The 25,198-nt window shown below is 50.5% G+C and overlaps 4 protein-coding genes across 4 annotated transcripts in view; 1 reads left to right on the top strand and 3 right to left on the bottom strand.

The window, feature by feature from the left end:
• Window positions 1-25,198, bottom strand: part of LOC147118294 (proteasome activator complex subunit 1-like) — a 1,298,587-nt gene that overhangs the window by 498,943 nt on the left and 774,446 nt on the right. The gene's annotated exons all lie outside the window — the stretch shown is intronic.
• Window positions 1,045-3,934, bottom strand: LOC147118308 (uncharacterized). Its single transcript, XM_085984369.1, has one exon. It carries the CDS (start codon window positions 3,867-3,869, stop codon window positions 3,141-3,143), a length of 729 nt encoding a protein of 242 aa, XP_085840495.1. The 5' UTR covers window positions 3,870-3,934; the 3' UTR covers window positions 1,045-3,140.
• On the bottom strand, window positions 11,201-22,402 carry LOC147118307 (uncharacterized). The gene is made up of 2 exons (XM_085984366.1): window positions 21,650-22,402; window positions 11,201-12,841 (listed from the first exon to the last, which is right to left on the bottom strand). Exon 2 carries the CDS (start codon window positions 12,575-12,577, stop codon window positions 11,285-11,287), a length of 1,293 nt encoding a protein of 430 aa, XP_085840492.1. The 5' UTR covers window positions 12,578-12,841; window positions 21,650-22,402; the 3' UTR covers window positions 11,201-11,284.
• LOC147118305 (uncharacterized) overlaps window positions 22,161-25,198 on the top strand; it is an 88,852-nt gene continuing 85,814 nt past the window's right edge. Inside the window, 2 exon segments of the mRNA XM_085987012.1 lie at window positions 22,161-22,247; window positions 22,939-24,254. Of these exon segments, the coding sequence (XP_085843138.1) occupies window positions 23,049-24,254 (1,206 nt within the window). The 5' untranslated portion in view covers window positions 22,161-22,247; window positions 22,939-23,048.

The raw sequence follows: 25,198 nt of genomic DNA, 5'->3' as shown, positions 1-25,198 counted from the left end.
ACCTACACGATCCAACACACCAATACAGGGCATTGCTGAGGCCACACCTGGAGAAGTGTACAGTTTTGGTCTCCTTACCTATGAAAGACATAGAAACATAGAAGATAGGAGCAGGAGCCGACCATTCGGCCCCTCGAGCCTGTTCCGCCATTCAATGAGATCATGGCTGATCATCCAAATTCAGTACCCTGTCCCTGCTTTCTCCCCATACCCCTTGATCCCTTTAGCCTCAAGAAATATATCCAACTCCTTCTTGAATATATTTAATGAATTGGCCTCCACTGCCTTGTGTGGTAGAGAATTCCACAGGTTCACCACTCTCTGGGTGAAGAAATTCCTCCTCATCTCAGTCCTAAATTGCTTACCCCTTATCCTTAGGCTGTGACCCCTGGTTCTGGACTCCCCGCCTTCCTGCATCTAGTCTGTCTAGTCCTGTTAGAATTTTATAAGTTTCAATGAGATCCCCTCTCATTCTTCTAAACTCTAGCGAGTATAAGCCTAATCGACCCAATCTCTCCTCATGCGTCATTCCTGCCGTCCCAGGTATCAGTCTGGTGAATCTTCGCTGCACTCCCTCCATGGCAAGAACATCCTTCCTCAGATAAGGCGACCAAAACTGCACACAAAGACATACTTGCCATAGGGGGAGTGCAACGAAGGTTCACCAGACTGGTTCCTGGGATGGGGGGGATTGTCCTATGATTCAGATTCAGATTCAGATTCAGATGAGATTTATTTGCCATATGTAACAAGTACAATGGAATGCTTGTTCCCCGTAGGGACGCGTCAGCGAAGAGATTGAGGAGACTCGGCCTATATTCTCTAGAGTTTAGAAGAATGAGAGGTGATCTCATTGAAACATATAAAATTCTTACAGGGCTTGACAGGGTAGATGCAGGGAGGATGTTTCCCCTGGCTGGGGAGTCTAGAACCAGGGGTCACAGTCTCAGAATAAGGGGTCGGCCATTTAGGACTGAGATGAGGAGAAATTTCTTCACTCAGAGGGTGGTGAATCTTTGGAATTCTCTGCCCCAGAGGGCTGTGGAGGCTCAGTCGTTGAGTATAGTCAAGTTGGGAACTAAGGTAATTAAGGGATATGGGGATAGTACGGGAAGGTGGAGTTGAGGCAGAAGATCAGCCATGATCTTGTTGAATGGTGGCGCAGGCTCGAGGGGCCAAATGGCCGACTCCTGCTCCTATTTCATATGTTCTTATCAGATTCACACCTAGACGTTGTGTCTTTTCTTGTCTGGCACTTCATCATCCCCTAACACGGGTACAGGGGCTCAGTAATGTTTCATTCATCAGACAAAGGCAAAGTACAACAGTAAATGCTGGGAACACAGCATCGTGGAGAGAGAAACAGAGTCAATGTTTCAGGTCGAAGACCCTTCGTCAGAACTGGAAAAAGTTGGAGAAGTAACAGATTTGTAAGCAAGTGTAGGGGCCGGGAAAAGGGGGGAGAGAACAAAATGGAAGGTCTGTGATAGGCTGGAAGGCAGGAGAGATTAAAAGACAAAAGGGATGGTGGTGCGAGGCAAAAGGAGATGGGTTAAGAAACAAAAGATGGCTCTAGATGAGGTGTAAATGGCAATGGCAGAATCACCAACAGCTGCCACGTGAGACAAAAAAGAAAAAAAATATAGGGGCCGAGATAATGGTCTGAAATTGTTGAACTCGATGTTGAGTCCAGAAGGCTGTAAAGTGCCTAATTGAAAGATGAGGTGCTGCTCCTCGAGCTTACGTTGAGCTTCGTTGGAACAGTGTAAGAGGCCGAGGATGGAGAGGTCAGAGTGGGAGTGGGGCGGTGAATTAAAATGACAGGTGACCGGAGGCTCGGGGTCACCCTTACGGACTGAACAGAGGTGTTCCACAAGGCGGTCGCCCAATCTGCGTTTGGTCTCCCCAATGTAGAGGAGACCACATCATGAGCAGCGAATACAGTTTACTAGATTGTAAGAAGTACAAGTAAATCGCTGTTTCACCTGGAAGGGGTGTTTGGGGCCCTGGACAGTGGGAAGGGGGGAGGTAAAAGGGCAGGTGTTGCATCTCCTGCGTTTGCACGGGAAGGTGACGGGGTCTTGGGGGTGATAGAGTGGACCAGGGTGTCGCGGAGGGAGCGGTCCCTTCGGAATGCTGAAAGGGGAGGGGAAATGTGTTTGGTGGTGGGATCACGCTGGAGGCGGCAGAAATGGCGGAGGATGAACCGTTGAATGTGGAGGCTGGTGGGGTGAAAGGTGAGGACAAGGGGAACCCTATCGTGGTTCCGGGAGGGAGGGCAGAAGTGCGGGAAATGGAACTGACACGGTTGGGGGCCGTGTCAACTACGGTAGAGGGGAATCCTCAGTTGAGGAAAAAGGAAGACATATCGGAAGCACTGGTATGGGAGGTCAGAGCAGATGTGGCGGAGATGGAGAAACTGGGAGAATGGAATAGAGTCCTTACAGGAAGCGGGGTGGGAGGAAGTGTAGTCCAGGTAGCTGTGGGAGTCAGTGGGCTTCTAGTGAATGTTAGTCAATAACCTATCCCCAGAGATGGAGACGGAGAAGTCGAGGAAGGGAAGGGAAGAGTCGGAGATGGACCATGTGAAGGTGAGGGAAGGGTAAAAATTGGAAGCAAAGTGAATTAAATTTTCCAGTTCAGGACGAGAGCAGGAAACGGCACCGATACAGTCATCAATGTACCAGAAATAGAGGTGAGGAAGGTGACCCGAGTAGGACTGGAACAAAGAGTGTTCCACATATCCCATGAAAAGGCAGGCATAGCTGGGACCCATGCGGGTTCCCATAGCAACACCTTTGATTTGGAGGAAGCGAGTGGAGTCAAAGGAGAAGCTGTTCAATGTGAGAACAAGTTCAGCCAGGCGGAGGAGGGTGGTGGTGGATGGGGACTGGTTCGGCCTCTGTTCAAGGAGTACAACGACATACTGGTCAGCTTAACAGAATCCCATTGGTCTACCACGGCAGGTGTAACACAGCGAATCATCAGCAAAACCGCACGTATCTCGAAATTACGGCACGGAAGCAGGCCTTTCGGGCAGTGTTTATGTCCCACATGAGCCTCCTCACACTCGTCGAACATTCATAAAACATTCTTCGGTTTCGCGTGAGGTCGCTCCAGTTCTCTGCAGCTGCCCTGCGCTACAGAACAGTGTGGGCCTCCTGGTGGGTCAGCAGTTCAGAGGACTGAGCGAAGCCCTTCCCGCACGCGGAGCAGGTGAACGGCCTCTCCCCGGTGTGAACTCGCTGGTGGGTCAGCAGGTTGTACGACTGAATGAAGCCCTTCCCGCACACGGAGCAGGCGAACGGCCGCTCCCCGCTGTGAATGCGCCGGTGGATCTTCAGGTCCTGCGAGCTCTTGAAGCTCTTGCCGCAGTCCCGGCAGCGGAAGGGCCTTTCGTCGGTGTGGACGAGCTGGTGCCTCTGCAGGGTGGAGGACTGGGAGAAGCCCTTCCCGCACAGCGAGCAGGTGAACGGCCTCTCCCCGGTGTGGACCCGCTGGTGCCGCAGCAGGCTGGACGGCGTGGCGAACTCCCTCCCGCACGTGGGGCAGACGACCGGACTCCCTCCGCCAGCAGCGCGCGCGCACCGGTGAGCCTCCAGCGCCAGCGGGCCGCTGAACCCCTTCCCGCAGTCCCCGCAAATGCACGGCCTGGCCCCGCCGTGGCTCCGCCTGTGCCTCGCCAGGTTGGACGAGCGGCTGAACCCGCGGCCGCACAAGTGGCACGTGTGCGACTTGACCGGACCGCATTTGCCACTCCCTCCTTCCACCTGCGCCGGCCGATGATATTCAGCTCCCGGTGCACGGAGCGACTCGATCAGGTCTTGACGTGATGTTTGGCCTGAGCTTCCCGTCTGCAAGTGCTCCATCCTGAACACCCTGCAAAAAAAGTTAGAAAGGGGTAAAAGGAAGCATGCCTGCTGGCTAGTTTTCATCAACGAGCAATAAAAAGGCTTTCTTTAGAAACATAGAAGATAGGAGCAGGAGTAGGCCATTCGGCTCCTCGAGCCTGCCCCGCCATTCAATGAGATCATGGCTGATCATCCAAATTCAGTACCCTGTTCCTGCTTTCTCCCCATATCCCTTTAGCCTTAAGAAATATATCTAACTCCTTCTTGTATATATTTAATGAATTGGCCTCTACTGCCTTCTGTGGCAGAGAATTCCACAGGTTCACCACTCTCTGGGTGAAGAAATTCCTCCTCATCTCAGTCCTAAATGGCTGACCCCTTATCCTTAGACTGTGACCCCTGGTTCTGGACTCCCCGGCCATCGGGAACATCCTCCCTGCATCTAGTCTGTCTAGTCCTGTTAGAATTTTATAAGTTTCAATGAGATCCCCTCTCATTCTTCTAAACTCTAGCGAGTATAAGCCTAATCGACCCAATCTCTCTTCATACATCATTCCTGCCATCCCAGGTATCAGTCTGGTGAATCTTCGCTGCACTCCCTCCATGGCAAGAACATCCTTCCTCAGATAAGGCGACCAAAACTGCACACAATACTCAAGGTGTGGTCTCACCAAGACCCCGTACAACTGCAGCAAGACATCCTTGCTCCTGTACTCGAATCCTCTCACTATGAAGACCAACATACCATTTGCCTTCTGAACCGCCTGCTGTACCTGCATGCTTACCTTCAGCGACTGGTGCACAAGGACGCCCAGGTCTCGTTGCACTTCCCCTTCTCCCAATCTATTGCCATTCAGATAATAATCTGCCTTCCTGTTTCTGACACCAAAGTGGATAACCTCACATTTATCCACATTATACTGCATCTGCCATGCATCTGCCCAATCGCCCAACCTGTCCAAATCATACTGGAGTTTCTCTGCATCCTCCTCACAGCGCGCACACCCACCCAGCTTTGTGTCATCTGCAAAGTTGGAGATATTACATCTAGTTCCCTCATCTAGATCATTAATATATATTGTGAATAGCTGGGGTCCTAGCACCGATCCCTGAGGTACCCCACTAGTCACTGCCTGCCACTCGGAAAAAGACCCATTTATTCCAACTCTTTGCTTCCTGTCTGCCAACCAGTTCTCTATCCAAGTCAGTACCTTACCCCCAATCCCATGTGCTTTAACTTTGCACGCTAATCTCTTATGGGGGACCTTATCGAAAGCCTTAGTAGGCACATTAGTAGGAAGAGGAAGCCTTTCCACCATCTACAAGGCACAAGACAGGAGTGTGATAGAATACTCTCCACCTGCCTGGATGAGTGCAGCTCCAACAACACTCAAGAAGCTCGACACCATCCAGGACAAAGCAGCCCGCTTGATTGGCACCCCATCCACCACCTTAAACATTCACTCCCTCCACCACCGGCGTACCGTGGCTGCAGTGTGTACCATCTACAAGATGCACTGCAGCAACTCGCCAAGGCTTCTTCGGCAGCACCTCCCAAACCCGCGACCTCTACCACCTAGAAGGACAAGGGCAGCAGGCACATGGGAACACCACCACCTCCAAGTTCCCCTCCAAGTCACACACCATCCTGACTTAGAAGTATATCGCCAATCCTTCATCGTCGCTGGGTCAAAATCCTGGAACTCGCTCCCTAACAGCACTGTGGGAGAACCTTCACCACACGGACTGCAGCGGTTCAAGAAGGCGGCTCACCACCACCTTCTCAAGGGCAATTAGGGATGGGCAATAAATGCCAGCTGGCCTTGCCAGCGACGCCCACATCGCATAAACTAATTTTTTTTAAAAGAGAGTCAGGGTAGGGCGACGTCACTACAGGATGAGGGAGGCGTGTCTGTAGCGGAGAGTCCGAGAATTGAGAGGGATTGTAAATAAGAAGTTGGCCTCCATTTTCACCCAGGAGCTGGATATTGGGATGGTTGAAGATGGTGGAGACCTGTTCAGTGGAGGTGATAATTGAAACATACACAGGAATGAAGAAGTTCCTCAAACTGGAGGTGGAGAAATCCCAGGCACCTGATGGTTTACATGCGAGGATCCCGAGTGTTTTCAAAGGTTGCTTGACCACGCAGAAAAAAGGACTTGCATTTATATAGTGCCTTTCACTTCCCAAAGCGCTTTGCAGCCAATGAACTACTTTTGAAGTGTAGCCACTGTTGAACTCGGCTGCCTGTGTCCTAACTTGCACCAAGTCCCGTTCACCCCTCACCCCTGTGCTCGCTGACCTACACTGGCTCCCGGTTAAGTAACGCCTTAATTTCAAAATTCTCCTCATTTTCAAATCCCTCCCTGGCCTCACCCCTTCCTATCTCTGTAATTTCCTCCAGCCCCACAACCACCCGGCCCCCACCCCCCCCCCCCGAGATATCTGCGCTCCTCTAATTCTGCCCTCTTGGGCATCCCTGATTATAATCGCTCAACCATTGGTGGCCGTGCCTTCTGTTGCCTAGGCCCTAAGCTCTGGAATTCCCTGCCTAAACCTCTCCACCTGTTTCCTCCTTTAAGACACTCCTTAAAACTTACCTCGTTGACTAAGGTTTTGGTCACCCACCCTAATTTCTCCTTATGTGGCTCGGTGTCAAATTTTTTATCTTATAATACTCCAGTGAAGCGCCTTTGGGACTTTTAGTACGTTAAAGGTGCTATATAAATACAAATTGTTGTTGTAGTGTAGGAAACGCGGCAGCCAATTTGCGCACAGCAAGCTCGTTGATTGAGGGATAAATATTGGCCCAGGGCACCGGGGAGAACTCCCCAACTCTTCGAAATAGTGCCATGGGATCTTTTACATCAACCTGAGGGCCCTCGCTTTAACGTCCCTTCTGAAAGACGGCACCTCCGACAGTGCAGCGCTCCCTCAGCACTGCACTGGAGTGCCAGCCGAGATTTTTGTGCTCACATCTCTGGAGTGGGACTTGAACCCACCACCTTTTGACTCAGAGGCAAGGGTGCTGCCCACTGAGCCACGGCTGACACAGGGACAAGTTAACAAAAGAGTGAAAACCGGTCTCCACCCTGTAACCACATACACGTAGGGTGCGCTGGGGAACTTGCAGCTTGTGGCTGGCTGTTTCCTTTCCCCAGGCCCGGAGTACTGAAAGCCTGTTCTAACGGTTCAGCAAATGGAATGGAACCTGTGACCCCCTCTTAAAGCAAGGAGTTTTTTTTTTACAAAGGGAGCAGGTTTAGACAGAATATATTCAGCGCCGAACACCTCGAGTCTCTTTGTCGGGAGCAAGCGGAAGCCAAGCACAGGCAGCGCGTCAACCCAAGCACCCCACCCACCCACCCCTTCAACCACCGTCTGCCCCACCTGTGACAGAGACTGTAGCTCCCGCATTGGACAAATCAGTCACCTGCAAACTCATTTTTAATGTGGAAGCAAGTCATCCTCGGCTCCGAGGGACTTCCTAAGAAAAGATTCAGAGCAAGTCTTTCAAATGGCACCAAAGTTGCAAGCGTCCCAGTGCCTCTGCAACCCCCTTCACCACCACCACCAACACCAAAAAGTCAATTTCACCCGGTTCCCTCATTCCCTTCTGGATGGTGGCCCCTTTCTATAATTGTGCCTGTTGAGTCTCACGCCACTGTGCCAGCCAATGCGGGCGAGCCGAGGCGGGACTCTCACAGGGTCTATTTACTCAGCAAACAGAGTCTATTTAAACAGCAGCCTACTGCAGAGTCTATTTAAACAGCGCCCGACTGCAAACAGAGTCTATATAAAAGGAGTCTTTGCAGGGAAGAAAAAAAACATGCAGCAGTCTGCAAAAGGCAAAGCAGGGCGATTGCTCCAGCAAAATGCAATGAGTGCATCCTCACACAGAAATTACCATGCATTAAGGTCAATCCCAGTCCACTTACAACAGTGCGGGCTCCAGGCGTGATTGACAGGGAGAATGAGCCAATCATCTCCTTCTGCCCAGGAACAGCGCGCAACCAGTCGCTGCTTGTCTTCCCTCTGCGCTCACCCTCAAACTGCGCGTGCGCGGCTGGTGCCTCAGCAAGCGCATGCGCCGCGGGAGGTGAGTCTTGAGAACGCGCATGCGCCACTGTGTCGGGCTTCACCACGCGCATGCTCCGCGTATCGGACTCTACCACGTGCATGCTCGTGACGCCGTCGGTCCCGGGAATCTCGGCTGGCAATGCGCCTGCGCGCGCAGGCCACTCTCGGTCAAGGTCGGCCCGGGGTAGGGAGGAAGCTAAATTAAAGGTCAAGCTGAAACCTGAGAGTCCGCAGAGGTGGTCGCAGGAGTGGGGGGGAAGGCACCGAACGGATTCCGTTGAGGCGTCACACAGACACCACGTCATCCGTGGCCGCGGCCTGAACGACGTAATCGCCGCAGGGACCACGTGACCCGGAGTGTCTCCCTCTCCCCCCTCCCGCCGAATGAGTGACGGGAGCTTCCGACCAATAGGGAGCGTGCGGGGCGGGTCCTCCAACCAATCGGGGAGCCTGAGGGGGCGGGACGTGCGCCGGCTGATTGATCCGCAGGGCAGCGAGTTTCTCCAGTCCCTTGTTCAGGGCCCGGGGCCAGGGGAGGCTGTGGGCCTTTATTCCCCTCATTGTACACAAGGCTATTTGGCTCACACCACACGGGCTCAGATTTCAATGTAGCTTTAAAGGAAATGAGTGGAATCGACCCACCACAGTCACACTGTGGACACTCTGGTGTGTCAGTGGGTGGGATACACCAGGGAATCCCTTTCCACACACTGAGGTTGACTCTAATGATTGGGAGTCCTAGGGTTTCGGATACCCGATAATCAAGCTCACAAAAACACAAATTGTCTCTCCAGGCTTTATTAAGAGCGCTGCATAACACAGATCGGGTGATAATTCCCTCAATCTGGAGAATAGACGTACAGTGGATTCACGCGCGACCTTTTCGAGTCTGTTCCAACTGACAACAGCTTAAGTGGCCTGTTCTTATACACAAGCTTGGTTACCGCTCAGGAAATGGGATTGTTTGGTCCCGTCTGTTGACCGTCTCCTGAACTCCGGCTAATTCGGGCAATGTAGTCCCATCTGGGACCAGACTAACCACAAGCCCGTCTGGTTATCACACCTATACGGTCCGTGAGGTTATTATCAGATTCACACTACTTGTAGAAACAGAAAAATAGGAGCAGGAGTCGGCCATTCGGCTCTTCGAGCCTGCTCCGCCATTCAATATGATCATGGCTGATCCTCTATCTCAATACCATATTCCTGCTCTCTCCCCATACCCCTTGATGCCTTTTGTGTCTAGAAATCTATCTATCGCCTTCTTAAATATATTCAGAGACTTGGCCTCCACAGCCTTCTGTGGTAGAGAATTCCACAGGTTCACCACCCTCTGAGTGAAGAAATTTCTCCTCATCTCAGTCCTAAATGTCCTACCCCGTATCCTGAGACTGTGACCCCTCGTTCTAGACCCCCCCAGGCAGGGGAAACATCCTCCCTGCATCCAGTCTGTCTAGCCCTGTCGGAATTTTATACGTTTCAATGAGATCTCCTCTCATTCTTCTAAACTCTAGTGAATGCAGGCCTAGTCGACCCAATTGCTCCTCAAAGGACAGTCCTACCATCCAGGAATCAGTCTGCACTCCCTCTATGGCAAGTATATCCTTTCTTAGGTAAGGAGACCAAAACTGCACACACTACTCCAGGTGTACAAAAGCAGGGAAGTTATGCTGAACCTTTATAAAGCGCTGGTTAGGCCACAACTGGAGTATTGCATCCAGTTCTGGTCACCACACTTTAGGAAGGATGTGAAGGTCCTTGAGAAGGTGCAGAGGAGATTTACCAGAATGGTTCCGGGGATGAGGGTCCTTGTACATGAAACACAAAAAGTTAGCATGCAGGTACAGCAAGTAATTAGGAAGGCAAATGGAATGTTGGCCTTTATTGCAAAGGGAATGGAGTATAAAAGTAGGGAAGTCTTGCTACAACCGTACAGGGTATTGGTGAGACCCCACCTAGAGTACTGCGTACAGTTTTGGTCTCCTTATTTAAGGAAGGATATACTTGCATTGGAGGCAGTTCAGAGAAGGTTCACAAGGTTTATTCCTGAGATGAAGGGGTTGTCTTATGAAAAAAGGCTGAGCAGGTTGGGCCTATACTCATTGGAGTTTAGAAGAATGAGAGGTGATCTTATTGAAACGTATAAGATTCTGAGGGGACTTGACAGGGTAGATGCAGAGAGGATGTTTCCCCTCGTGGGAGAATCTAGAACTAGGGGGCATAGTTTCAGAATAAGGGGTCGCCTATTTAAAACGGAGATGAGGAGGAATTTCTTCTCTCAGAGGGTCGTGAATCTTTGGAATTCTCTTCCCCAGAGAGCTGTGGAGGCGGAGTCATTGAATATATTCAAGGCGGAGATAGACAGATTTTTGAACGATAAGGGAGTCAAGGGTTATGGGGAGCGGGCAGGGAAGTGGAGTTCAGGCCAAGACCAGATCAGCCATGATCTCATTGAATGGCGGAGCAGGTTCGAGGGGCCGAATGGCCTACTCCTGCTCCTATTTCTTATGTTCTTATGAGGGATTTTAGCAACAAGGTTAGGTTGGAGAAACTGGGGTTGTTCTCCTTGGAGCAAAGGAGGTTGAAGGGTGATTTGATAGAGGTGTACAAGATTATGACGGGTTTGGATAGGCTAGACGGGGAAAGGCTGTTCCCATTAGTTGCTGGTACAAGGACTAGGGGACGCAGATTTAAGGTTCTGGGCAAGAGATACAGGGGGGATGTGAGGAAAAACTTTTTTATGCAGCGAGTGGTGAGGACCTGGAACTCGCTGCCGACGGAAGTGGTGGAAGCGGAGACACTCAATGTTTTCAAGGGGAGACTGGATAGGCACTTGAGGGAAATAAACTTGCAGGGCTACGGGGATAGAGCGGGGGAGTGGGACTGACTGGATTGCTCTACAGAGAGCCGGCACGGACTCGATGGGCTGAATGGCCTCCTTCTGTGCCGTTTTGGCTCTATGACTGGTTCTCTCTGATCAACTGAAAATTTGAGGTTTCAGTAACCCTATCCTTAATTATAGACTCGAGCAATTTCCTGACAAGGTCCAAATAGTCTTGGGGGTCCAGATAGCATAGATGCATTTAAGAGGAAGCCATGTGAGGGAGAACGGAATGGGAGCATACGTTGATCGGGTTAATTGAAGTAGGGTGGGTGTGGGGCATAAACACCGGCATGGACCAGTTGGGCCGAATGGCCTGTTTCTGTGCTGTGCATTCTATGTAACACCATGAACAGTCAAATCAAGGGAATCACCAGCACAACAGTCTTAAAGATTAAACAGCAGTACAAGAATTTATAAAACATTGTTCTGTTCCATGTTCATGTCGCCCCAGCTCTGCAAGGCCCTGTGCTAATGGACAGTGTGAACTCGCTTGTGTGTCAGCAGGTTGGGTAACCGAGTGAATCCCTTCCCACACATGGAGCAGGTGAACGGCCTCTCCCCAGTGTGAACTCGCTGGTGTCTGAGTAGGTTGGAGGACTGAGCGAATCTCTTCCCACACATGGAGCAGGTGAACGCCTTCTCCCCAGTGTGAGCTCGCTGGTGTCCCTTCAGATCCCCGGAGCTTTTGAAGCTCTTCCCACAGTCAGAACATTTAAACGGCCTCTCATCAGTGTGAACTTGCTTGTGTTTCAGCAGCTGGCATGACCGAGTGAATCCCTTCCCGCACACGGAGCAGGTGAACGGCCTCTCCCCGGTGTGAGCTCGCTGGTGTCCCTTTAGATCCCCAGAGCTTTTGAAGCTCTTCCCACAGTCAGAACAATTAAACGGTCTCTCATCAGTGTGAACTCGCTGGTGTCTCAGCAGAGTCGAGGACCGAGTGAATCTCTTCCCACACACAGAGCAGGTGAACAGTCTCTTTCCTGCTTTCTCCAGTTGGTGTCTCTTCAGGTCCTGGGACCATTTAAAGCTCTTACCACAGTCAGAACATTTAAATGGTCTCTCATCAGCGTGAACATGCTGGTGTGTCAGCAGTTGGGATGACTGAGTGAATCCCTTCCCACACATGGAGCAGGTGAACGGTCTCTCCCCAGTGTGAATTCGCTGGTGTGTCAGCAGGTGGCATGACTGAGTGAATTCCTTCCCGCACACGGAGCAGGTGAACGGCCTCTCCCCAGTGTGAACTCGCTGGTGTGTCAGAAGATACGAAGACCAATTGAATCTCTTCCCACACATCGAGCAGGTGAACGGCCTCTTTCCAGCTCCCTCCGGCTGGAGTCCCTTCAGCTCCTGGGACCTTTTAAAGCTTTTCCCACAGTCGGAATGTTTCACCGGCCTCTCCCCAGTGTGAACTCGCTGGTGTGCCAGCAGATTCGAGGACCAAGTGAATCCCTTCCCACACACGGAGCAGGTGAACAGAATCTCTCCTGCTCTCTCCAGCTGGTGTCTCTTCAGGTCCTGGGACCTTTTAAATCTCTTTCCACAGTCAGAACATTTAATCGATCTCTCATCACTATGAACAAGCTGGTGTCTCAGGAGGGTGGCAGAATGAGAGAATCGCTTCAAAAACACGGAGCAGGTCAACGGTCTCTCATCAGTGTGGACAAGCTGGTGTCTCAGCAGCACAGAGGGTGCAATTAATCCCTTCCCACACACGGAGCGGGTTAAAGGTCTCTCCCTAGTGTGAATTTGCTGGTGTATCATTGGAGCGGATGGCTGAGTGAATTCCTTCCCACACACGGGGCCCGGGTTTCCCCCAGTGTGTAGTCACTGGTGTTGCTTCAGGTATTTGTAGATTTTGAAGCTCTTTCAGAACATTTAAAAGTTCTCTCCCCAGTGTGAACTCACGGGGGTGCCAGCAGATTGGAGGAGCGACTGAATCAGGTCCTGAGGAATCACGTAACTCTCAGATCTTGAGGTGATGTTTGGTTTGAGCTTCCTGTCTGTAAATACTCCACTTCTAAAACCCTGTAAGAGGAGTGTAAAAAGGGTAAGGGGGGAGCAGGAATTTTTTTGGCTTATTTTGCCTCAAAGAACAAACAGGGCAGTGCCGGTCCCACTGGTGTCCAGCCGTGCCCACAATAACCAGCGGGCCAGAAACAGCCCAATCCACCTCACTGACTTGGCCCTGAAGTCAAATCAAGTCTCATCAAAGTCTCATCAAATGACATCCTTTGTGACTGTGACAAAGGTAAACTATCTCTCCTCGTCCTTCCTGGCTTGTCTGCAGCCTTTGACACGGTTAACCACTCCATCCTTCTCCAACGCCTCTCCACCGTCGTCCAGCTGGGTGGGACTGCACTCGCCTGGTTCCATTCTTATCTATCTAATCGTAGCCACAGAATCACCTGCAACGGCTTCTCTTCCCACTCCCGCATCGTTACCTCTGGTGTCCCCCAAGGATCTATCCTTGGGCCCCTCCTATTTCTCATCTAAATGCTGCCCCTTGGTGACATCATCTGAAAACACAGCGTCAGTTGCCACATGTTCGCTGACGACACCCAGCTCTACCTCACCACCACTTCTCTCGACCCCTCCATGGTCTCTAAAAGTTCTGGATGAGCAGAAATTTGCTCCAATTAAATATTGGAAAGAAAGACTTGCATTTCTATAGCGCCTTTCACGACCACCAGACGTCTCAAAGCACTTTACAGACAATGTAGTACTTTTGGAGTGTAGCCACAGTGGAAAACCGAAGACATTGTTTTCGGTCACCACCACAAACTCCGTTTCTCTCCCCCTACTCTACATGCTCCGCTCCGGGATAGCGCGGGCTCTGAACAGGCCCCGCCCTCTCCCCCTACTCCACTCCGGGTGAGCGCGGGCTTTGAACAGGCCCCGCCCTCTCTCCCTACTCCGCTCCGGGTGAGCGCGGGCTCTGAACAGGCCCCGCCCTCTCTCCCTACTCCGCTCCGGGCGAGCGCGGGCTTTGAACAGGCCCCGCCCTCTCCCCCTACTCCGCTCCGGGTGAGCACGGGCTCTGAACAGGCCCCGCCCTCTCCCCCTACTCCGCTCCGGGTGAGCGTTGGCTTTGAACAGGCCCCGCCCTCTCTCCCGACTCCGCTTCGGGCGAGCGCGGGCTTTGAACAGGCCCCGCCCTCTCTCCCTACTCCGCTCCGGGTGAGCGCGGGTTCTGAACCTGCCCCGCCCGCTCCCCCTACTCCGCTCCGGGTGAGCGCGGGCTCTGAACAGGCCCCGCCCTCTCTCCCTACTCCACTCTGGGCGAGCGCGGGCTTTGAACAGGCCCCGCCCTCTCTCCCTACTCCGCTCCGGGTGAGCGCGGGCTTTGAACAGGTCCCGCCCTCTCCCCCTACTCCGCTCCGGGTGAGCACGGGCTCTGAACAGGCCCCGCCCTCTCCCCCTACTCCGCTCCGGGTGAGCGTTGGCTTTGAACAGGCCCCACCCTCTCTCCCGACTCCGCTCCGGGCGAGCGCGGGCTTTGAACATGCCCCGCCCGCTCCCCCTACTCCGCTCCGGGTGAGCGCGGGCTCTGAACAGGCCCCGCCCTCTCTCCCTACTCCACTCTGGGCGAGCGCGGGCTTTGAACAGGCCCCGCCCTCTCTCCCTACTCCGCTCCGGGCGACCGCGGGCTTTGAACAGGCCCCGCCCTCTCCCCCTACTCCGCTCCAGGTGAGCACGGGCTCTGTACAGGCCCCGCCCTCTCCCCCTACTCCGCTCCGGGTGAGCGTTGGCTTTGAACAGGCCCCGCCCTCTCTCCCGACTCCGCTCCGGGCGAGCGCGGGTTTTGAACAGGCCCCGCCCTCTCTCCCTACTCCGCTCCGGGTGAGCGTTGGCTTTGAACAGGCCCCGCCCTCTCTCCCTACTCCGCTCCGGGTGAGCGCGGGTTCTGAACATGCCCCGCCCGCTCCCCCTACTCCGCTCCGGGTGAGCGCGGGCTCTGAACAGGCCCCGCCCTCTCTCCCTACTCCACTCCGGGCGAGCGCAGGCTTTGAACAGGCCCTGCCCTCTCTCCCTACTCCGCTCCGGGTGAGCGCGGGCTTTGAACAGGCCCCGCCCTCTCCCCCTACTCCGCATGCTCCGCTCCGCGCTGGGCAGCAGACTGCGCACAATTGGCAGGTCAACCGCGCCCGAGGCTGAGCCACTACTGCGCCTGTGTCTGAGCCCCACATGGGACATTCTGGATAAGGCCCGGGTAACCGTCTGAGAGAACATAAGACACAGGAGCAGGAGTAAGCCATTCAGCCCCTCGAGCCTGCTCCGCCATTCAATAAGATCATGGCTGATCTTCTACCTCATCTCCACTTTCCTGCACTATCCCCATATCCCTTGATTCCCTTAATAATCAAAAATCTATCGATCTCAGCCTTGAATATACCCAACGACTGAGCCTCCACAGCCCTCTGGGGTGGAGAATTCCAAAGATTCACCGCCCTCTGAGTGAAGAAATTTCTCCTCATCTCAGTCCTAAATGGCCGACCCCTTATTCTGAGACTGTGACCCCTGGTTCTAGACTCCCCAGCCAGGGGAAACATCCTTCCTGCATCTACCCTGTCAAGCCCTGTGAGAATTTTAGATGTTTCAATGAGATCACCTCATTCTTCTAAACTCCAGAGAATATAGGCCTAGTACTTCATTGGCTGTAAAGCGCTTTGAGACGTCCAGTGGTCGTGAAAGGCGCTATATAAATGTAAGTCTTTCTTTTACTCCACTCAATCTCTCCTCATACAACAGTCCTCCCATCCCAGGAATCAGTCTGGTGAACCTTCGTTGCTCTCCCTCTATGGCAAGTATATCCTTCCTTAGGTAAGGAGACCAAAACTGTACACAATACTCCAAGTGTGGTCTCACCAAGGCCCTATATAATTGCGGTAAGACATCTTTACTCTTATACTCCATTCCTCTTGTATTAAAGACCAACATACCATTTGCTTTCCTAATTGCTTGCTGCACCTGTGTGTTAACTTTCAGTGATTCGTGTACAAGGACACCCAGGTCCCTCTGAACACCAACATTTCCCAATCTCTCACCATTTAAAAAATACTCTGCTTTTCTATTTTTCCTACCAAAGTGGATAACTTCACATTTCTCCACATTATATTCCATTTGCCATGTTCTTGCCCACTCACTTAGCCGGTCTATATCCCCTTGAAGCCTCCCTGCATCCTCCTCATGACTTACATTCCCACCCAGCTTTGTACCATCAGCAAACTTGGATATATTACATTTGGTCCCCTCGTCCAAACCATTGATACAGATTGTGAATAGCTGAGGCCCAAGCACTGGTCCTTCCAGTACCCCACTAGTTACAGCCTGCCAACTCGAAAATGACCCGTTTATTCCTACTCTCTGTTAACCAATCCTCAATCCATGCTAGTATATTACCCCCAATCCCACGAGCCCTAATTTTGTTTAATAACCTCTTGTGTGGCACCTTATCGAATGCCTTCTGAAAATCAAAATACACCACATCCACTGGTTCCCCCTTATCTATTCTGTTAGTTACAACCTCAAAAAACTCAAACAGATTGGTCAAACACGATTTCCCTTTCATAAATCCATGTTGACTGCCCAATCCTATTATTATTTTCTAAGTGCCCTGTTACCATGTCCTTAATAATAGATTCTAGCATTTTCCCTACTACTGATGTCAGGCTAACTGGTCTGTCGTTCCCCGTTTTCTCTCTCCCTCCCTTCATAAATAGTGGGGTTATATTTGCTACCTTCCAATCTGCGGGAACCGTTCTAGAATCTATGCAATTTTGGAAAATGACAACCAATGCATCCACTATCTCTATAGCCACCTCTTTCAAAATCCTAGGATGTAGGCCATGTAGGTCATGGGGATTTACCGGCTTTCGGTCCCATTAATTTCGCCAGTACTAAGGATCACTAAGGAAGTGGTACTCGGTAAAATAATGGGACTCAAGGCGGATAAATCCCCTGGACCTGATGGCTTACATCCTAGGGTCTTGAGGGAAGTGCCGGTAGGGATTGTGGATGCATTGGTAATAATTTTCCAAAACTCCCTGCAAAGGTCCCGGCAGACTGGAAAACTGCTAATGTAACACCCTTATTTAAAAAGGGCAGTAGACAGAAGGCTGGAAACTATAGACCGGTTAGCCTAACATCTGTGGTAGGTAAAATTTTGGAGTCCATTATTAAGGAGACAGTAACAGGACATTTGGATAATCATAATTTAATAGGACAAAGTCAGCATGGTTTTATGAAGGGGAAGTCATGTTTGACAAATTTGCTTGAGTTCTTTGAGGAAGTAACATATAGGGTGGATAAAGGGGAACCAGTGGACGTAGTGTATTTAGACTTCCAAAAGGCATTTGACAAGGTGCCACACAAAAGATTATTGCTTAAGATAAAAAATCACGGGATTGGGGGTAATATTCTGGCATGGATAGAGGATGGGCTATCTAACAGAAGGCAGAGAGTTGGGATAAATGGTTCATTCTCAGACTGGCAATCAGTAACTAGTGGTGTTCCGCAGGGGTCAGTGCTGGGTCCCCAACTCTTTACAATCAATATTAACGATTTGGAGGAGGGGACCGAGTGTAACATATAAAAGTTTGCAGATGATACTAAGATGGGAGGGAAAGTAGTGAGTGAGGAGGACATAAAAAGCCTGCAAGGGGACATAGACAGGCTAAGTAAGTGGGCAGAGATTTGGCAGATGGAATACAATACTGGAAAGTGTGAGGTTATGCACTTTGGCAGGAAAAATCGGAGAGCAAGTTATTATCTTAATGGCAAGAAACTGGAAAGTACTGAAGTACAAAGGGATCTGGGGGTCCTGGTGCACGAAACTCAAAAGGTTAGTATGCAGGTGCAGCAAGTGATTAAGAAGGCCAATGGAATGTTGGCTTTCATTGCTAGGGGGATAGAATATAAAAATAGGGAGGTATTGCTTCAGTTGTACAAGGTATTGGTGAGACCGCACCTGGAATACTGCATACAGTTTTGGTGTCCATACTTAAGAAAGGACATACTTGCTCTCGAGTCAGTACAAAGAAGGTTCACTCAGTTAATCCCGGGGATGAGGGGATGGACATATGAGGAGAGGTTGAGTAGATTGGGACTCTACTCATTGGAGTTCAGAAGAATGAGAGGCGATCTTATTGAAACATATAAGATTGTGAAGGGGTTGGATCGGGTGGATGCGGGGAGGATGTTCCCGATGATGGGTGAAACTAGAACTAGGGGGTAGAGTCTTAGAATAAGGGGCTGCTCTTTCAAAACTGAGATGAGGAGGAACTACTTCACTCAGAGGGTGGTAGGTCCATGGAATATGCTGCCCCAAAAAGCTGTAGAAGCTACATCATTACATAAATTTAAAACAGAAATAGACAGTTTCCTAGAAGTAAAGGGAATTAAGGGTTACGGGGAGCGGGCAGGAATTTGGACATGAGTCTAGGTTCGGATCGGTCATGGCCCTGTGGGTAGCGGAGCGGGCCCAGGGGCCGTGTAGCCTGATCCTGCTCCTATTTCGTGTGTCTAATTCTGTTAGATTCAGGAGATGGTTCTGTGATAGTGGATTGGCGGTTAGGATCAGATCAGCCATGATCTTATTGAATGGCGGAGCAGGCTCGAGGGGCCGATTGGCCTGCTCCTGCTCCTATTTCTTATGTTCTTATGTACTATTTTTACTAATATTAATTTCTTTCAGTTCCTCATTCTCGCTAGACTGTAAAAGCTTTTATAGATGTGTGAAGAGAAAAAGATTGGTGAAGTCAAGCGTAGGTCCCTTGCAGTCAGAATCAGGGGAATTTATAATGGGGTACAAAGAAATGGCGAACCAATTAAATACATACTTTGGTTCTGTCTTCACAAAGGAGGACACAAATAACCTCCCAGAGGTGTTGGGGAACATAGGGTCTGATGAGAGGGAGGAACTGAAAGAAATCAGTATTTGTAGGGAAATGGTGTTAGGGAAATTGACGGGATTGAAGGCCGATAAATCCCCAGGGCCTGATAATCTACATCCTAGGGTACTTAAGGAAGTGGCCCTAGAAATAGTAGATGCATTGCTGGTCATCTTCCAAAGTTCGATAGGCTCTGGAACAGTTCCCATGGATTGGAGGGTAGCTAATGTTGCCCCACTATTCAAAAAAGGAGGTAGAGAGAAAACGGGGAATTATAGATTGGTAAGCCTGACATCGGTAGTGGGGAAAATGCAAGAGTCCATTATAAAAGATGTAATAGCAGAGCACTTGGAAAACAGTGACAGGATCGGACAAAGTCAACATGGATTTACAAAAAGGTAAATCGTGCTTGACTAATCTACTGGAATTTTTTGAGGATGTAACTGGTAGAATAGATAAGGGAGAACCAGTGGATGTGGTGTATTTGGACTTTCAGGAGGCTTTCGATAAGGTCATGCATAAGAGATTAGCGTGTAAAGTTAAGGCACATGGGATTGGGGGCAAGGTACTGACTTGGATAAAGAACTGGTTGGCAGACAGGAAGCAAAGAGTTGGAATAAACGGCTCTTTTTCCGAGTGGCAGGCAGTGACTAGTGGGGTACCGCAGGGATCGGTCCTAGGACCCCAGCTATTCACAATATATATAAATGATCTAGACGAGGGAACTAGATGTAATATCTCCAAGTTTGCAGACGACACAAAGCTGGGTGGGCGTGTATGCTGTGAGGAGGATGCCGAGAAACTCCAGTATGATTTGGACAGGTTGGGTGATCGGGCAGAAGCATGGCAGATGCAGTATAATGTGGATAAATGCGAGGTTATCCACTTTGGTGGCAAAAACAGGAAGGCAGATTATTATCTGAACGGCAATAGATTGGGAGAAGTGCACCGAGACCTGGGTGTCCTTGTGCACCAGTCGCTGAAGGTAAGCATGCAGGTGCAGCAGGCAGTGAAGAAGGCAAATGGTATGTTGGCCTTCGTAGCGAGAGGGTTCGAGTACAGGAACAAGGATGTCTTGCTGCAGTTGTACAGGACCTTGGTGAGACCACACCTTGAGTATTGTGTGCAGTTTTGGTCGCCTTATCTGAGGATGTTCTTGCCATGGAAGGAGTGCAGCGAAGATTCACCAGACTGATACCTGGGATGGCAGAAATGGCGTATGAGGACAGATTGGGTCGATTGGGCTTATACTCGCTGGAGTTTAGAAGAATGAGAGGGGATCTCATTGAAACTTATAAAATTCTAACAGGACTGGACAGACTGGATGCAGGAAGAATGTTCCAGATGGCCGGGGAGTCCAGAACCAGGGGTCACAGTCTAAGGATAAGGGGTAAGCCATTTAGGACAGAGATGAGGAGGAATTTCTTCACCCAGAGAGTGGTGAACCTGTGGAATTCTCTACCACAGAAGGCAGTGGAGGCCAATTCATTAAATACATTCAAGAAGGAGTTGGATATATTTCTTAAGGCTAAAGGGATCAAGGGATATGGGGAGAAGGCAGGGACAGGGTACTGAATTTGGATGATCAGCCATGATCTCATTGAATGGTGGAGCAGGCTCGAGGGGCCGAATGGCCTACTCCTGCTCCTATCTTCTATGTTTCTATGACCCTTGGTTTTCCACTATTTCCGGGAAGTTTTTTGCATCTTCTTCGGTGAAGACAGACACAAAGTATTTGTTTAATTTCTCTGCCATTTCCTTATTCACCATTATAACTTCTCCTGTCTCAGCCTGTAAGGGACCCACATTTACTTTCGCGAATCCTTCATTTTTTACATACCTATAGAAGCTTTTGCAGACTGTTATTATGTCTCTCGCCAGTTTACTCTCACAGTCTACTTTCCCTTTCTTTATCAATTTCTTGGTCCTCCTTTGCTGAATTCTAAAATCCTCCCAATCCTCAGGCTTACTACTATTTTTGGCAACATTATAAGCCTCTTCCTTTGATCTAATACGATCTTTAACTTCTCTTGTTAGCCACGGTTGGACCACTTTTCCTGTGGGGGTGTTTGTGTCTTAAAGGAATGTATATTTGTTGAAAATTATGTGTTAATTCTTTAAATGCTAGCCATTGCTTCTCTACTGTCATACCTTATAATACATGCGTTTTAACAGCCTTCTCAACTTGTCCTGCCACCGATTGGCCTACTCCTGCTCCTATTTCTTCTGTTCACCAGTCTGGCTACATCCTCCTGAAGTCTGTTACGATCCTCATTGTTGCTACATTTCCAAGTTTTGTGTCATCTGCAAACTTTGAAATTATGCCCTGGATCCCCAAGTCCATGTCAGTAATATATATTAAAAAAGCAGTGGTCTGAATCAATGTTCACGTTAAGCTGCGCGGCCACGCAGCGGTCTGGAGATCCCACACAGCCGGCTCACCGCCCTATAAATAGAAAAAACGCGCATGCACGGAAATTTGAATGGGCCGCGCAGCCCATTAAAGGGGCCACGCACCTGAAAAGAAAAACAGAGGGAACATTGGTCCTAATATATCATTGTATACCTCCCTCCAGTCTGAAAAGAAACCGTTCACCACTACTCTCTGCTTTCTGTCCCTTGGCAGCAAATTGGGTGGGGGTGAGTGCAAACAGCACCTGATTTCTCGCAAAGCACTCACGGGAGCAGGGGATTAGCCCTACTTTAAATGTCAGTCTCTTACATATACATTAAATAAAAAAGGGAGGCTCTGTCCCTTTAAAATCAGTCATCCACGGGGACACGGTCCCTTTAATGAAAATCACATAGAAACGGAGTGCCTGTCCCTTTAAGAGAAACCCCCCGCCACGCCCATATTTCTCAAAGTGCTTGAAATTAATAATTACAAACGCTGAAAATGAATATTAAAAAAATTAATTCAGGGAGAAAAAATATTTTTACTCACAAGTATTTGCTCCAGTGGCTTTCTTGTTTCTGTTTCATCAATTTAAAAACGAACTTCCTTTTTAAAAAAAAGTATCTTCTGCAAAACAAAATTAGTTTCAGCTGTAAACTGTGAAAGGAACATTAAAAATAAACTTTCGCAAGCTCACAGATCCTGAGCAGGCCTCTTTACAAAATGGCGGCGGGCCGATCCGTCCATGAGCCGGCTCCAGGTCCCGCCTCCTCCTTCGCCGCGATTGGTTGGAGGACCAAAGCCCCTCGGTCGGTCCTCCAGGCTCCGCCTCCCCTCGCTCATTGGCCCGGTGCTCACGTCCATCATTGCACGCCGCCGACGTCGTGACACACCTGGTTGGGCGGTTGGCGGAGGCGGAGAAATGAGGCCTCCTTCACCTCATCATCACCCCTCAGCCTCCTCTGGCCCAATCAGCCGGCCCAAGTCCCGCCCCCTCACGCACCCCGATTGGTTGGAGGACCCGCCGCCCCGCTCGCTCCCTATTGGTCGGAAGCTCCCGCCAATCAGGCCCGGGTCACGTGTCCCTGGAGCGCGCTGAGCCAAACTGAAGAAGCTCCGCTCGGGGTCCGGATCCGCGGACTCTCAGGTTTGGATTCCACTTTATTTTCCTCCCCTCCTCTGATCTCAATCGGATCTGGGGGAAAACTCACTTTCCCTCACTGATTGCGGCTCTTCACCAACACCGACTTTACAAAGAAAGCCCCGCGCGGCAGCCTGGAGCTCAGGGGCCCAGCGCGCAGGCGCGGGGGAGGATGATTGACAGGGGCCCAGGGTGTGTGCTGAGCATGCGCGGTGCGGGCCGGGCGCCTGTGGAGCAGGAGAGGGCGGGGCCATGGGGCGCATGCGCGGTGTCAGCCACAACTCAGCGCGGCGGGCCGGAGCGCTTTCTGGAGCGCGGGGGCTTGTGGGGATTGCAGCCGCCATTACTGTTGATCCTTTCAACTAACCTGTGCAGCAGCTGGGGCCTAAAAATCAGCTTCACCGAATGGAGGAATGAATGATTGAACAATGCCAGTTGGACTGGCGTGTACGGATTCTTGGTTTATTAAATAGTTGCAGTTTGTACTGTAAGCATTATTGATTTACCTGTAAAATTTATTGTATTTATATTGTTGACCATAATTGGTCAATGAATGTAATGGATTTACTATGTAACTGTTGAGTTGTATAAGTACTAAAAGAAAAAAAAAGAAAATCAGCTTCACTGCCCCAGGGCTGGGAAAGGGGGACATGAGACAACATTCTCCCTCTTACCCCTTTCTACACTCCTTTTACAGGGTATTTAGAAGTCGAGCATTTACAGACAGGAAGCTCAGACCAAACATCACGTCAGGGTCAGACAGAGTCGTTCGATTCATCAGGACCTGAATATCATCGGCCTTTGTACATGGAAGGAGAGAGCAGTGATCACAGCGCGGAGAAACCGCACACGTGTTCCATGTGTGGACTCGCCTTCAGCCGATCACCTGACCTGGCGAGACACGTGCACCGTCACACCAGGGAGAAACCGGGTAAAGGTGGGGATGGTGGGAATGGATTCAGTTCCCCGTCTACATCAGAAGTTCATCCGCACAGTCACCTCGGGGACAGTCCGTTCACCTGCTCCATGTGTGGAAAGGAATTTGTTTATTCATCCCAACTGCTGACACACCAGCTTGATCACACTGATGAGAAACCGTTTAAATGTTCTGACTGTGGGAAGAGCTTTAAAAGCTCCGGGGGTCTGAAGGGTCACCAGCGAGCTCACACTGGGGAGAGGCCATTTAAATGTTCTGTGTGTGGGAAGGGATTCGCTCAGTCATCGACTCTGTTAGCACACCAGCGTGTTCACACTGATGAGAGACCGTTTAAATGTTCTGACTGTGGGAAGGGCTTTAAAAGCACCCAGGAGCTGACGGGACACCAGCGAGCTCACAGTGATGAGAGGCCATTTAAATGTTCTGACTGTGGGAAGAGCTATAAAAGCCCCCGGGATCTGATGACACACCACCTTGTTCACACTGGGGAGGAGCCGTTCACCTGCTCCGAGTGTGGGAAGGGATTTGATCGTTTCTCCGCCCTGAAAACACACCAGCGAGTTCACACCGGAGAGAGGCCATTCAGCTGCTCCGTGTGTGGGAAGGAATTCGCTCAGTCATCCAACCTACTGAGACACCAGCGGGTTCACAATGGGGAGAGGCCATTCACCTGCTCCGTGTGTGGGAAGGGATTCACTCGGTCCTCCAGTCTGCGGACACACCAGCTTGTTCATACTGACGACAGACCATTTAAGTGTTCTGCCTGTGGGAGGAGCTTTAAAAGCTGCGATAACCTGACGATACACCAGCGCTATCACACATCAATCAGGCCTTTTGTCTGTTCCGTGTGTGGGAAGGGATTTGTCTTGTCATCCACCCTGCTGAGGCACCAGCGAGTTCACACTGGGGAGAGGCCGTTCACCTGCTCCGTGTGTGGGAAGGGATTCAGTGAATCGTCCGTCCTGCGGACACACCAGCGAGTTCACACTGATGAGAGGCCGTTTCAATGTTCTGTCTGTGGGAAGAGCTTTAGAAGGTCCGAAAACCTGCAGAAACACCAGCGAGTTCACACAGTTGTGATAGCTGGGGCAACAGGAACGTGGAACGGATGCATGTTTTACACATTTTGAACTGCTGTTTACTCAGTCAAACTGTGTTGCTGATGATTCCCTTGATTTGATTGTTTGTGGTGTTCCATAAAATGCACAGCACAGAAACAGGCCATTCAGCCCAACTAGTCCTTGCCTGGGTTTATGCTCCACACGAGTCTCCTCCCACCCTATCAACATATCCTCCTATTCCTTTCTCCCTCATGTCTTTATCTGGCTTTCCCTTAAATTCATCTATGCCATTCACCTCAACTACTCCTTGTGGTAGTGAGTTCCAGATTTTAAGAACATAAGAACATAAAAAATAGGAGCAGGAATAGGCCACTTGGCCCCTCGAGCCTGCTCCGCCATTCAATAAGACCATGGCTGATCTAGGGCCCAAAGCCACTTCCCCGCCCGCTCCCCATAACCCTTCACTCCCTTATCTTGCAAAAATCTGTCTATCTCCACCTTAAATGTATTTAATGACCCAGCCCCCACAGCTCTCTGGGGCAGAGAATCCCACAGATTTACGACCCTCTGAGAGAAGAAATTCCTCCTCATCTCAGTTCTAAAAGGGCAACCCTTTATTCTGAAGCTATGCCCCTGAGTTCTAGATTCCCCCATGTGGGGAAACATCCTCTCTGCATCTACCTTGTCGAGCCCCCTCAGTATCTTATATGTTTCAATAAGATCCCCTCTCATTCTTCTAAATTCCAATGAGTATAGGCCCAGCCTGCTCAACCTTTCTTCATAAGTCAACCCCCTCATCTCTGGAATTAACCTCGTGAATCGTCTCTGAACTGCCTCCAATGCAAGTATATCCTTCCTTAAATAAGGAGACCAAAACTGTACGCAGTACTCCAGGTGTGGTCTCACCAAGACCCTGTACAGTTGTAGCAGGACTTCCCTGCTTTTATACTCCAACCCCT

This window comes from Somniosus microcephalus, chromosome 4 (genome assembly GCF_052327205.1).
Source record: "Somniosus microcephalus isolate GS21.2 chromosome 4, FLI_Smic_1.0, whole genome shotgun sequence".
Taxonomy (NCBI): domain Eukaryota; kingdom Metazoa; phylum Chordata; class Chondrichthyes; order Squaliformes; family Somniosidae; genus Somniosus; species Somniosus microcephalus.
The sequence above is the reverse complement of the archived record's forward strand: the minus strand, read 5'-3'. Positions and strand labels throughout refer to the sequence as shown.

What these genes read in the sequence shown, in the direction of transcription:
- LOC147118308 (XM_085984369.1), bottom strand. Translation starts at nt 3,869, where the DNA reads ATGGAGCACTTGCAGACGGGAAGCTCAGGCCAAACATCACGTCAAGAC.
- LOC147118307 (XM_085984366.1), bottom strand. Translation starts at nt 12,577, where the DNA reads ATGATACACCAGCAAATTCACACTAGGGAGAGACCTTTAACCCGCTCC.